The sequence below is a fragment of the Girardinichthys multiradiatus genome, chromosome 21 (genome assembly GCF_021462225.1).
Source record: "Girardinichthys multiradiatus isolate DD_20200921_A chromosome 21, DD_fGirMul_XY1, whole genome shotgun sequence".
Lineage (NCBI taxonomy): Eukaryota > Metazoa > Chordata > Actinopteri > Cyprinodontiformes > Goodeidae > Girardinichthys > Girardinichthys multiradiatus.
In genome coordinates this window covers 42,300,378-42,314,787 of record NC_061813.1, presented here as the reverse complement: position 1 = coordinate 42,314,787, position 14,410 = coordinate 42,300,378, and the positions used below count along the sequence as shown (strand labels likewise).

At 43.5% G+C, this 14,410-nt stretch overlaps 1 protein-coding gene across 1 annotated transcript in view; it reads right to left on the bottom strand.

Annotated features, from left to right (window-relative positions):
* LOC124857837 (5'-AMP-activated protein kinase subunit gamma-2-like) overlaps positions 1-13,636 on the bottom strand; it is a 42,747-nt gene extending 29,111 nt beyond the window's left edge. The window contains exons 1-2 of the mRNA XM_047349338.1: positions 13,014-13,636; positions 7,109-7,377 (exon numbers count right to left, since the gene is read on the bottom strand). Coding sequence (XP_047205294.1) covers positions 7,109-7,377; positions 13,014-13,575 — 831 coding nt within the window. The 5' untranslated portion in view covers positions 13,576-13,636. The remainder of the gene's footprint in view (positions 1-7,108; positions 7,378-13,013) is intronic.
* Between the last annotated feature and the right edge of the window lie 774 nt (positions 13,637-14,410).

Below are 14,410 nucleotides of genomic sequence, written 5' to 3'. Positions count from 1 at the left end.
AGGAAATCTTTGGTGATTATCAAGACACTCAATAAAGGAGTGGTTCTGCAGGTGGGGACCACAGACCACTTCTCAGTACCAATGCTTTCTGGCTGATGTTTTGGTCACTTTTGAATGTTGGTGGTGTTTTCACACTCGTGGTAGCATGAGACGGACTCTACAACCCACACAAGTGGCTCAGGTAGTGCAGCTCATCCAGGATGGCACATCAATGCGAGCTGTGGCAAGAAGGTTTGCTGTGTCTGTCAGCGTAGTGTCCAGAACCTGGAGGCGCTACCAGGAGACAGGCCAGTACACCAGGAGACGTGGAGGAGGCCGTAGGAGGGCAACAACCCAGAAGCAGGACCGCTACCTCCGCCTTTGTGCAAGGAGGAACAGGAGGAGCACTGCCAGAGCCCTGCAAAATGACCTCCAGCAGGCCACAAATGTGCATGTGTCTGCACAAACGGTTAGAAACCAACTCCATGAGGATGGTATGAGGGAACGACTTCCACAAATGGGGGTTGTGCTCACAGCCCAACACCGTGCAGGACGCTTGGCATTTGCCAGAGAACACCAGGATTGGCAAATTTGCCACTGGTGCCCTGTGGTCTTCACAGATGAAAGCAGGTTCACACTGAGAACATGTGACAGACGTGACAGAGTCTGGAGACACCGTGGACAGAGATCTGCTGCCTGCAACATCCTTCAGTATGACTGGTTTGGCAGTGGGTCAGTAATGGTGTGGGGAGGCATTTCTTTCCATGTGCTCACCAGAGGTAGCCTGACTGCCATTAGGTACCGAGATGAGATCCTCAGACCCCTTGTGAGACCATATGCTGGTGCGGTTGGCCCTGGGTTCCTCCTAATGCAGGACAATTCTAGACCTCATGTGGCTGGAGTGTGTCAGCAGTTCCTGCAAGATGAAGACATTGAAGCTATGGACTGGCCCACCTGTTCCCCAGACCTGAATCTGATTGAGAACATCTGGGACATCATGTCTCGCTCCATCCACCAACGTCACGTTGCACCACAGACTGTCCAGGAGTTGGTGGATGCTTTAGTCCAGGTCTGGGAGGAAATCCCTCAGGAGACCATCCACCGTCTCATCAGGAGCATGTCCAGGTGTTGTAGGGAGGTCATACAGGAACGTGGAGGTCACACACAATACTGAGCCTCATTTTGACTTGTTTTAAGGACATTACATCAAAGTTGGATCAGCCTCTAGTGTGTTTTTACACTTTAATTTTGTGTGTGACTCCAAATCCAGGCCTGCATTGGTTAATAAATTTGATTTCCATTGATAATTGTTGTGTGATTTTGTTGTCAGCACATTTAACTTTGTACAGAACAAAGTATTCAATGACAATATTTCATTCATTCAGATCTAGGATGTGTTATTTGAGTGTTCCCTTTATTTTTTTGAGCAGTGTATTAAAAGGTGCGAAACCCATCCTGAACATCCGTTGACCTGTATAGTATACTCTATGAAGGATTTTATATTGTATTAATTGTAAACTGGGGTTCAGAGTCATTTTAAAAGTTCTTAAATATCTGAGACCAGAATTTTTGGTCAAAGTTGATTGATAAATCCGCCTCCCATTTCGTAACAGGAAGGGATATTGATTCATCTATTTTAGACAGTAATTTGGTGGGGCTGAGATTAAGGATTTCTAGTACAGATAAAAGGGAGTTTTTCCTCTCCACTGTCGCTACATGCATGCTCAGTATGAGGGATTGCTGCAAAGTCAACACCAGTGACTGTCCACTGTCTCTACATGCTCATCCAGGAGGAGTGAATGCTGCAAGTCACTGACTGGATGCAATCTGCTGGGTTTCCTTAGATAGAAAAACTTTTTATCCAATTTGAATAAATAACTGAATCTGACTGAACTGTTCAATAGTTAGGATTAATTAGAATGTATGAACCTGACTGTTGTGAAGAACCTTGAGACGACATGTGTTGTGAATTGGTGCTATATAAATAAACTGAATTGGATTGAATAGTACACTCGACGGCATTTGTAACCCAATGTTATCATTTGATATTCTAAAAATATTTTCTTGTCCATCTCATATTGTATAATTAATCTGTTAAATGGGATGAACTGAATTCCTTCAAATAAATGTTCCAGGTATTCAGTTCCTTTACTCCTCCAATCTGGAAAGTTTATCATATTTTTTTGTAGGATGTCAGGGTGGTTCCAGATGGGTGTGCGTCTGCATGGGATTAGTGAAGACCCTGTCATTTTTAGATATTCCAACCAAGCTGTCAGAGAGGTGCTGATATCGAGGCTTTTCAAGCATTCATGTCGTTTTATATTTGAGCTAATAAATGGTAGATCTGAAATCTTAATATCATTGCATGTCTGTTCTACGTGTAGCCAGGGTTCATCGAGAGGAATGTGTTTAAACCATTTTGAGATGTATTGTAGCCTGTTGGCTAAGAAGTAATGGTGAAAGTTAGACAGATGGGTTAGGTGAGTATAAAGCTTGGTAGAAATCTCTGAAAGTGCTGTTTATTCTTTCAGGATCATAAACCGGATTCCCTGTCGAGTCTTTTACAGCAAATATACTTGTCTTTTCTTTATTAGTTTTTAGCTGGTTAGCTAAAAAGGTACCTGATTTATTGCCATGTTCAAAGTTTTCTATTTGAAGTCTCTGCATTAAGAATTGGGTGTCGCGGAAGGACTGTGGGTCGGACCAAAGCGCAGACAAGAGCTCGGTAGCCGCATCATAGTTACTTCCTTGTTTATTCATAAAAGTCCAAAAGGTAACAAAACACACTGCAGGGATGAAACAAGGACTAGATCAAAACTTGCGCAAACCTGCAGGTACTCATAGCAAGGCATAGCATAGTCCAAACGAAGCATAGGTATCCAAAGCGTAGCATAAACGAAGCATGAACAAAGCATAGACATAGAAACGTAGCATAAACGAAGCATAGACATCATTGACATAGAAACAAGGAACCAGCCAGGAACTAAACAAACAGAACAACTAATATACACATAGCACAGAGAGGGGAACAAAAGGCAGGTAATCAAAGAAACAGGGAACAGGTGTGACAAGGAACAGGTGAAACAAATACAAAGGCTGAGGATGGGTGAAAGGACTGAAACAGAAAACACAAACTAAGCAAGAGAATAAATCAGAGGAGGAAATAAAGAACAAGAATAACTATGAACTAAAGTAAACAGAGAAACTAGAGGGGAAAATAGAAACAATAACTTAAGAAATAAACAAAGAGCCATAAGGAGAATCAAAATTAGAAGATAAACCAACAAGTCCAAAATGTCACTCCATGACATTGGATTTCTCTGTCCATAATTCAATTTAATTCTAGTTTTGCTTTACTTAGTTTGCTCAGCATTTCCTCTTCCTGGGAAGCTTCTGACAGTTTAATGGTTTCTTCAAATTCTTGAATACATCTGTTTTCTTTTTTCTTCTTATGTGATGAGAGTGAGATTATTTTACCTCTCATCACTGCTATCCCTGCCTCCCAGAGAACAGATGTTGATGTCCCCGGGAAGTCATTAAACTCCAAATATGAAGTTCACTCTTCTTTAAAATATTTGATACATTTCTCATCCTTAAGCAATGATGTGTTAAACTTCCAGTTTTTGCTTTGTGGGTTTTCTTTCTTATTTACTAGAGTTAAGGAGACAGGAGCGTGATAGTTGACAGCTATAGGGTGTATCTCAGTGTCTGAAATGTCAGTCAACAACGAGCTGCTGATAAGAAACAATCCAGACGTAGTAATGAGTTATTTCACAGGTTTTGTTTAAAATATAATTCCCTGTGTGTTCATTCATAGTTTTGTTGGCGATGATGAGAATCTACAATGTAAATAGTCATGAAAATGAAGACACCTATAAAGTGAGAAAGTATCTCTAAACGTTTTGGTTATGTAAAGATATTTTTGTTATTATAAATCTAATGTCTAATACAGTAAAGTAAAAATTTTTGTGAATAAAGATTGCTACTCCCCTTTGCCTAGAATGATAGCAGGCAGAAAACAAATAAGAAAACTCAGGTGATTTAAGATCATTTGCAGCTGTGGCAGATTAATGAATCTCTTGTAATAAGAAAACATCTGCCTGTAGGCATTTAAGTTGGTTAAAAATCTTTAATTTTTTCTCTCTGGTGCTGGCTCCATGCACATTCCATGTGACAAACCTTAGTGTGGACAGCGTAAGCGCATGTCAGCACCTCAGAAGAAGCTGGAAACCACCTCAGAAAATGATGGAAACCACGTCAGAAAATGATGGAAACAACCTCAGAAGAAAATGGAAAAAACCTCAGAAAAAGATGGAAACCACCTCAGAAAAAGATGGAAACAACCTCAGAAAATGATGGAAACAACCTCAGAAGAAAATGGAAAAAACCTCAGAAAAAGATGGAAACCACCTCAGAAAAAGATGGAAACAACCTCAGAAAATGATGGAAACAACCTCAGAAGAAAATGGAAAAAACCTCAGAAAAAGATGGAAACAACCTCAGAAAATGATGGAAACAACCTCAGAAAATGGAAACCACCTCAGAAAATGATGGAAACAACCTCAGAAAATGATGGAAACCACTTCAGAAAAAGATGGAAACCACCTCAGAAATTGATGGAAACCACCTCAGAAAAAGATGGAAACAACCTCAGAAAATGATGGAAACAACCTCAGAAAATGATGGAAACCACTTCAGAAAAAGATGGAAACAACCTCAGACAATGATGGAAACAACCTCAGAAGAAAATGGAAACAACCTCAGAAGATAATGGAAACCACCTCAGAAAATGATGGAAACAACCTCAGAAAATGATGGAAACCACCTGGAAACAACCTCAGAAGAAAATGGAAACAACCTCAGAAGAAGCTGGAAACAACCTCATAAAATGATGGAAACAACCTCAGAAAATGATGGAAACCACCTCAGAAAATGATGGAAACAACCTCAGAAAATGATGGAAACCACCTCAGAAAATGATGGAAACCACCTCAGAAGAAGCTGGAAAACACCTCACAAAATGATGGAAACAACCTCAGAAAAAGATGGAAACAACCTCAGAAGAAAATGGAAACAACCTCAGAAGAAAATGGAAACAACCTCAGAAAATGATGGAAACAACCTCCGAAAATGATGGAAACAACCTCAGAAAAAGATGGAAAACACCTCACAAAATGATGGAAACCACCTCAGAAGAAGCTGGAAAACACCTCACAAAATGATGGAAAACACCTCACAAAATGATGGAAAACACCTCACAAAATGATGGAAACAACCTCAGAAAATGATGGAAACCACCTCAGAAAAAGATGGAAACAACCTCAGAAGAAAATGGAAACAACCTCAGAAGAAAATGGAAACAACCTCAGAAGAAAATGGAAACAACCTCCGAAAATGATGGAAACAACCTCAGAAGAAGCTGGAAAACACCTCACAAAATGATGGAAAACACCTCACAAAATGATGGAAAACACCTCACAAAATGATGGAAACAACCTCAGAAAATGATGGAAACCACCTCAGAAAAAGATGGAAACAACCTCAGAAGAAAATGGAAACAACCTCAGAAGAAAATGGAAACAACCTCAGAAAATGATGGAAACAACCTCAGAAGAAGCTGGAAAACACCTCAGAAAATGATGGAAACCACCTCAGAAAATGATGGAAACAACCTCCGAAAATGATGGAAACCACCCCAGAAAAAGATGGAAACCACCTCAGAAGAAAATGGAAACAACCTCCGAAAATGATGGAAACAACCTCAGAAGAAGCTGGAAAACACCTCACAAAATGATGGAAAACACCTCACAAAATGATGGAAAACACCTCACAAAATGATGGAAACAACCTCAGAAAATGATGGAAACCACCTCAGAAAAAGATGGAAACAACCTCAGAAGAAAATGGAAACAACCTCAGAAGAAAATGGAAACAACCTCAGAAAATGATGGAAACAACCTCAGAAGAAGCTGGAAAACACCTCAGAAAATGATGGAAACCACCTCAGAAAATGATGGAAACAACCTCCGAAAATGATGGAAACCACCCCAGAAAAAGATGGAAACAACCTCAGAAGAAAATGGAAACAACCTCAGAAAATGATGGAAACAACCTCAGAAAATGATGGAAACAACCTCAGAAAATGATGGAAACAACCTCAGAAAAAGATGGAAACAACCTCAGAAAAAGATGGAAACAACCTCAGAAAATTATGGAAACAACCTCAGAAAATTATGGAAACCACCCCAGAAAAAGATGGAAACCACCTCAGAAGAAAATGGAAACAACCTCAGAAAATGATGGAAACAACCTCAGAAAATGATGGAAACAACCTCAGAAAATGATGGAAACCACCCCAGAAAAAGATGGAAACAACCTCAGAAGAAAATGGAAACAACCTCAGAAAATGATGGAAACAACCTCAGAAGAAGCTGGAAACCACCTCACAAAATGATGGAAACCACCTCAGAAAATTATGGAAATAACCTCAGAAGAAGCTGGAAACCACCTCAGAAAAAGTTGGAAACAACCTCAGAAAATGATGGAAATAACCTCAGAAGAAGCTGGAAACCATCTCAGAAAATTATGGAAACAACCTCAGAAAATGATGGAAAACACCTCAGAAAAAGATGGAAACAACCTCAGAAAAAGATGGAAACAACCTCAGAAAAAGATGGAAACAACCTCAGAAAATTATGGAAACAACCTCAGAAAATTATGGAAACAACCTCAGAAAATGATGGAAACGACCTCAGAAGAAGCTGGAAAACACCTCACAAAATGATGGAAACCACCTCAGAAAATTATGGAAATAACCTCAGAAGAAGCTGGAAACAACCTCAGAAAATTATGGAATCCACCTCAGAAAAAGATGGAAACAACCTCCGAAAATGATGGAGCTTTCTGTTCTTTGGGTTATTGCCTTGTTTATGAATGGCTCTGTACACATAAACTTTTCTTACAGTCTGGTGAAGCTTCAGAGCTCCACAGAACATCTCAGGGTTTTTGCTAAAGCAGCTGAATATCTGGACTGGTTTATGGAGGCTGGTGGATCTATGTCTGATCAAAGCTGTCGTCAGCAGATCAGTTGGAGGCAACACAGCCTGAAGCTCAAACCTGAGATACTCACCTGCCTCCTGATGGGAGGAGATGCAGGTGGGGGCGGAGCCTGAGGAGGCAGTTGGCTGCCGGTGGAGGAGGCGATGAAGGAGAAGGAGGGCAGGTGGGAGGCTCGCTGTCCGCTGTCAGGAGGTGAGGAGTAGGAGCGCAGCCTCCTGGTCTCTGGACGTCGTGGCTCTGTCAGGTACGTCTCCAGATGAAAATCACTCACGTCCTTCTGATGGGAGGGAGGAGGAGGAGAAGCAGGAGGAGGTAGAGGAGGGGAGGACAGGCTGTGGGCTTCAGGGAGGAGGAAGAGAACAAGGAACTGAAATGAAAGTTCAGGAGTAATGTTTCTGCAGGAAGCTTCACACTGGATTAATAAACCTGTTGATGGAAAAGTTAAAGCAGATTCGGTCTTGTGTGCAATGTGTGTCATACAGTCACATCTCAATAAATTAGAGCAGTGGGAAAAATTGATCACTAATTCAACTCAAAAAAGAAGATTCAAATATTATACAGATTCATCCATTCTCCACTTATTCTGTTCATTTTGGTGATTCTTTTTTATGCCTTTTGATAGTGCACCTTTTCTGCCACGCTTTTTTTCTTCCACTGAACTTTCCACTTATATGCTTGGACAAAATCCACCGAACAGCCATCTTTTTTACCATGACTTTGATGTAGGGCAAAACTTGATCACAATATAATATTTATGAGTTAAAATCATTTTTCATTGATCCGATGTAATATTCTAAGGTTCTTAGAAACTGGAGTTTGGGTTTTCATTGTTTGTCAAACAAAATGATCAAAATGAACAGAACTAAAGCCTGATATGAGTCTCTGTGTGTGGAATGGATCTGCATTATATACGAGTTTGACTTTTTGAACTGAATCAGTGAAATCTAATGTTATCATTGAATGAGGTGCATTAAAGGATGTGAAGGAAGAGTCTGGATCAGCTGGACCTGGATCATCTTCCTGCTGTTAAATACCTCCAGCTCTGAGCAGACCCTGATGGTGATGATGGAGGATTTACAGTGTCTGAGTCCTGCTCTATATTTAGCTAAATTTAGAGCAGCACATTTAACAGCCTCCAGGACAGCTGTTTTCATGGTTACAGTGACAAACAGGCAGTAAAGGTTAAAAAGGGTCCATAGTGCCTCCATCAGTCCTGCTTCCACCTGCTTTCAGAGGCTGAAGCTTAGCAACAATAACAGCTGGAGCAGGACTACACACACACACTCAGTTTGTGTGGTTTTGTTTTTGTTACATGATGATGTCCATTTTCCGAAACACAGCGAGTTGTGACGACCCACGGCTCCTTGTGGAGACTAAACCCTGGTCCCCATGGGGGAAATGCTGTTGTTGGGTTCTGGGTTAGGTTTAGGACTAAGTTGTGAATTAAGTTGAGGTTAGGTTAAGGGTTAGGCCATATAACTGAATTAAAAATGAATGAGTCAATGCAAAGTCCCCAGTAGGATAGAAAACCCAAGCTGGGCCTCTGGACCCTGAATAAACTCTGCTGGTTCCCCTCATCTCTCAGTTTACCCACAGTCTATTCACTGTCAGACAGTCGCAGATAATCCCGTAACTACATTACCCACAGTCCTTGGCTGCTGCGATGGAGGAGCGCTCAGATGATATTAAATGAGTTAATTCCTCTAAACCAAACTGAACATTCCCTATGCTGAACAGCCACATGGGAACACTGAAAACACTGGGAACACTGGTGATACTGAAAACACTGGGAACACTGGTGATACTGAAAACACTGGGAACACTGGTGATACTGAAAACACTGGGAACACTGGAGACACTGAAAACACTGGGAACACTGGGGATACTGAAAACACTGTGAACACTGGGGACACTGAGAACTCTGGGAACATTGGGGACACTGAAAACACTGTGAACACAGGGGACACTGAGAACTCTGGGAACACTCGGGATACTGAAAACACTGGGAACACTGGGGACACTGAAAACCTGGGAACACTGGGGACACTGAAAACCTGGGAACACTGGGGACACTGAAAACACTGGGAACACTGAAAACACTGTGAACACTGGGGACACTGAAAACACTGAGAACTCTGGGAACACTGGGGACACTGAAAACACTGGGAACACTGGGGACACTGAAAACCTGGGAACACTGGGGACACTGAAAACACTGGGAACACTGGTGATACTGAAAACACTGAGAACACTGGTGATACTGAAAACCTGGGAACACTGGGGACACTGAAAACACTGGGAACACTGGTGATACTGAAAACACTGGGAACACTGGTGATACTGAAAACACTGGGAACACTGGTGATACTGAAAACACTGGGAACACTGGGGACACTGAAAACACTGGGAACACTGGGGATACTGAAAACACTGTGAACACTGGGGTCACTGAAAACACTGTGAACACTGGGAACACTGAAAACACTGTGAACACTGGGGACACTGAGAACTCTGGGAACATTGGGGACACTGAAAACACTGTGAACACAGGGGACACTGAGAACTCTGGGAACACTCGGGATACTGAAAACACTGGGAACACTGGGGACACTGAAAACCTGGGAACACTGGGGACACTGAAAACCTGGGAACACTGGGGACACTGAAAACCTGGGAACACTGGGGACACTGAAAACACTTGGGACACTGAAAACACTGTGAACACTGGGGACACTGAAAACACTGAGAACTCTGGGAACACTGGGGACACTGAAAACCTGGGAACACTGGGGACACTGAAAACCTGGGAACACTGGGGACACTGAAAACACTGGGAACACTGGGGACACTGAAAACACTTGGGACACTGAAAACACTGTGAACACTGGGGACACTGAAAACCTGGGAACACTGGGGACACTGAAAACCTGGGAACACTGGGGACACTGAAAACACTGGGAACACTCGGGATACTGAAAACACTGGGAACACTGGGGACACTGAAAACCTGGGAACACTGGGGACACTGAAAACCTGGGAACACTGGGGACACTGAAAACACTGGGAACACTGGGGACACTGAAAACACTTGGGACACTGAAAACACTGAGAACTCTGGGAACACTGGGGACACTGAAAACCTGGGAACACTGGGGACACTGAAAACCTGGGAACACTGGGGACACTGAAAACACTGGGAACACTGGGGACACTGAAAACACTTGGGACACTGAAAACACTGTGAACACTGGGGACACTGAAAACACTGAGAACTCTGGGAACACTGGGGACACTGAAAACCTGGGAACACTGGGGACACTGAAAACCTGGGAACACTGGGGACACTGAAAACACTTGGGACACTGAAAACACTGTGAACACTAGGGACACTGAGAACTCTGGCAACACTGGGGACACTGAAAACCTGGGAACACTGGGGATACTGAAAACACTGGGAACACTGGGGACACTGGAAACCTGGGAACACTGGGGACACTGAGAACTCTGGGAACACTGGGGACACTGAAAACACTGGGAACACTGGGGACACCGGGGACACTGAAAACACTGTGAACACAGGGGACACTGAAAACACGGTGGAACACTGGGGACACTGAAAACACTGTGAACACTGGGGACACTGAGAACTCTGGGAACACTGAGAACTCTGGGAACACTGAGAACTGTGGGAACACTGGGGACACTGGAAACCTGGAAACACTGGGGACACTGAAAACACTGGGAACACTGGGGAGAAAACACTGGGAACACTGAAAACCCTGGGAACACTGAAAACACTGGGAACACTGGGGACATTGGGGACACTGAAAATGGTCAGATGGAGCTCTATGTGAGCAAAGAAGACACATTAATCGTTCTGGATGGAACCAGGAGCCAGAAACCTCTCCTCTATCCTTCACTTCATCATCATCTTTCAAACCATCGTCAGCTCTTTGAACTTCTCTCCAGGCTGAGCTCCGTTCATGTTGCGGTAGTTTGTTTCATCACTTCCTGTCTGGATCTGAGCTACAGCTCTCTGTTGTCCTCACTGGGTGTGAAAGACTGATTAGTCCATTGATTCATTTCCAAACAGGGACAACAGGTCTTCTCAGAGAGCCTTCATCAGATGCAATATTTTATGACTAATCTAGGAGTTTAGGAGGTGCGTTGTTGGCAGCTATCTTTAAATCCAACATGGAGGGCATGAGAGGATGAGCTCCAGTTTCTTATCTTGACTATCATGACTTCACAGCAAAGCTTCATGCTCTCTGACGGGCAGCGGGTGGTCCTGTTGAAGTGCAGCAGTACACCTTCTGTGATGTTGGTTCAATAATCCCCACCAGAGGGCGCTGCTCAATATTTGGACAAAGTTTGGGTCTAATCTCCATCAGCACTCTGACCAAACTTCATTCTTGAGGTCTTTGTGACTGGTTCATGTTCTCTATGAAATTACCTTCCTTTGTCTAACCTGTGTCGGGTCTGTAGATGGAAATAAGTGATGTTCTACACCTCTGTAGGTTCACATGTTGGATGTTTGTGCTGCTGTTCATTAACTTGTTTTTCTCCAACAAATAAAGGATCTGGACAGTCTGTTGCTGAAGCATCAATTCTTGGAGTTTACTGAACGAATCTCTCCACCTTCTTCTTACTGCAACAGATTACTATGGAAGAATCTCCACATCTATGACCTCATCCTAGTTTTATTCCTCATCTGATCCTACTCCAAGTTCAAAACTTTGATCAGGAATAATGATGCTCCTGGATATGGTGTGATCTAGTTCCAGGCTGGAGTTCCAGCCTTTGTGGTAGAAAATGCAACAAAACGTTTCTGTTTTCAATTTAAAAACTGTCGTGTTAACAGGGCCTTAAAGTCCAGAAATAAATGTCGGCTCCTCAGGTTCACAGAACTGTAGAACTGCAACAAAACCCTCAAACCACCAATCAGGAAAACGAAGTCAGAAACGTTTCTGAAAGCAAATCACTGCCAATGATTTACATCCTGCAGCTCTGTTGAAATGCATGTAAACCTGAATATGATGCAGGTATAGCAGGTTCAGCATTATCAGAACACAGAGCTCATCACACAGCTGCCACACACAGTGAGAATTGGACCAGAACACAGCGGTTCCAGTCTGAGGCTGGTGGGAAGAGATGGAGCGGTGACGCACACCAAGCCGGCTCCGGCAGCGATAACAGGATTAGGTTTGTTTTTCATTTCCTTCTTTGTTCCTGAACCTTCAGCACCGGCTCCTGTGTGGAGACTAGTTCTGCTTGAACCCGACATCTGCTGATGTCACGTTCTGAAGCACTGATTAGGATCATGACACTGACAGCAGTTTCATTTTAATGAATTAACAGCAAGGCTGCGGGCTCGGTTCAGCCCGTCAGTGGTATGATGGAAGCTACCGAATCATTTCATCGGCTTCAGGAATTCACGATCAGAGATATTTACCCTGGAACAGGATCTGACAGAAGCCTACAAAAGAACAACGATCACAAGCTGCTCTTTTCATTAAAGAACAACCTGTCCTACTTTTATCATGACATCAGCTGTTGAATCAGCGCAGCTTTGTGCTGGTGGAGCTAGAACCATACCTGTTAACAGATGCTTCAATGATCATGGTTAAAGGATGGGGGGGGCATTACCCCAGCCCTTAACCATGATCCACCAGTTAGGACAGGCTGGGCTTCAACCAACCAACTTCCAGCTTCGTTCTGGGCCTCAATGAGGAGCTAACCTTCAACCCATCTCTATGTCCTCTCCCCCAGAATCCAGACCACATGACATGAGTCCTGTTCATGGGTGGTAATATTTCAGATGTTAGGTTCTTTACAGCAGAACTGTTCTTCTAAAACATGAAGAGAAGACCTTCAATCTGTCTTTAGGAGAACTCTGAGGTATAAAGTCAGGACAGATGGACTGATTTGTTGGTGTCATATGGTGGTTGCTATGGTAATAACCACATTTATCTTACTGTTTTCCAGAGGACCAACTGGCTCAGACATCCCCCTGGACATGTAATCTGGACATCTGTCTCCCCCACTCCTGTCCATCCGCCAGTCCCCGTCATCGCTGCACGACGTACTCCGTCCCGTCCGTCTCTGTAGTAGATCCCGTCTCTTCCTGCAGGACAGAGGAAGAAGCTGGACGTAGAGAATACCGCAAGGCTCGGAGCGCCGTCTCATCGTCTTCCGGTCCATGTCCCTCTGTCTCCTGTCCTCGTGCCCTCGCACAATGTCCTCCACCATTATACAGGACACTCTGCCCTTCTCCATCTTGTCCCCCTCCTCCGTGATGGAGTCAGACTTCCTCCAGTCGCTTTTCCTCCTCTCCTCAGTCTTTTCATCCTTCTCCATCCGTCCACATGGCTCAGACCTCCTCCTCAGCATACGTCTGTCTGTCTGTCTGCGTCCCGGGTCTGTCTTCCTCTCGTCCTCCTCCTCCTCGCCTCTTGCTGAGGGTTCACTTCTTCTCCTCTCCATCCACCTCTCCTTGTCCTTCCACTTCCTGAGCACCAGGCTGCTCAGGCGCTTCATGGCTGAGGCTTTAGAGAAACTCAGGTGAAAGAAGCAACCTGAACGAACATCCAATCAGGATGGTTCCTTTCAAGGAGGAATCAGTCCAGTTTCATGACTGGATCCCACAGATTCAGTATCTTAGAATGCTGGTTCTTAATAAAGCGGCACTGGTATGAGCTTCAGGAGGTTCCTAACACTGATTCTGATTGGCTGATTTCATTCAGGTCCAGTTTCACTGCACCATCAGTCCACTTTTTACAGACTAAAACAGGCTAAATTGGACCATATTAATATTAACACAGCATAAGCTTCTACTATAAAACAATTAGGGACATAAAAAGGAAATCAATATTCTGAACCAAAGGATCAAACTGATAAAACTAAAGTCAGTCAAAAATCTGTTCAATTTTCAAAGGATTGAAAACTAAACTGTGTTTACTGAAAATAATTCTGGCTGTGAAGAATCTTTCCTGACTGTCAGCCAATCATGACGTCCTGCTGACAGATAGTCTGCTCTGATTGGCTACTGAAGAGAGGTTATTTATTGTCCTTACTAATAGTTTTCCTTAAAGTCAGTCCCAGTGAATCCAAGCCATAAAATTTCAGAGGAGACACAAACAAACCAGACTGGAACCCTGCAGTCCTGACGAATGACCCAAGCTGAGACACAAGAACTCCTCCTGTCCTCGTCCTGCGCTCATCCAAACCTCCTTCCTGATCTGGACAAACGAGTTGTCCTGCAGAGGATCAGTGTTCCCTCTGAGTAATAATGGTCCTCCCTGTGAATGTCTGTTGCTGTGTTTGGACTGTTTCCCACAGAGGCCCCGCCCCCTCAGCTGAGTGCTCTGCTAAA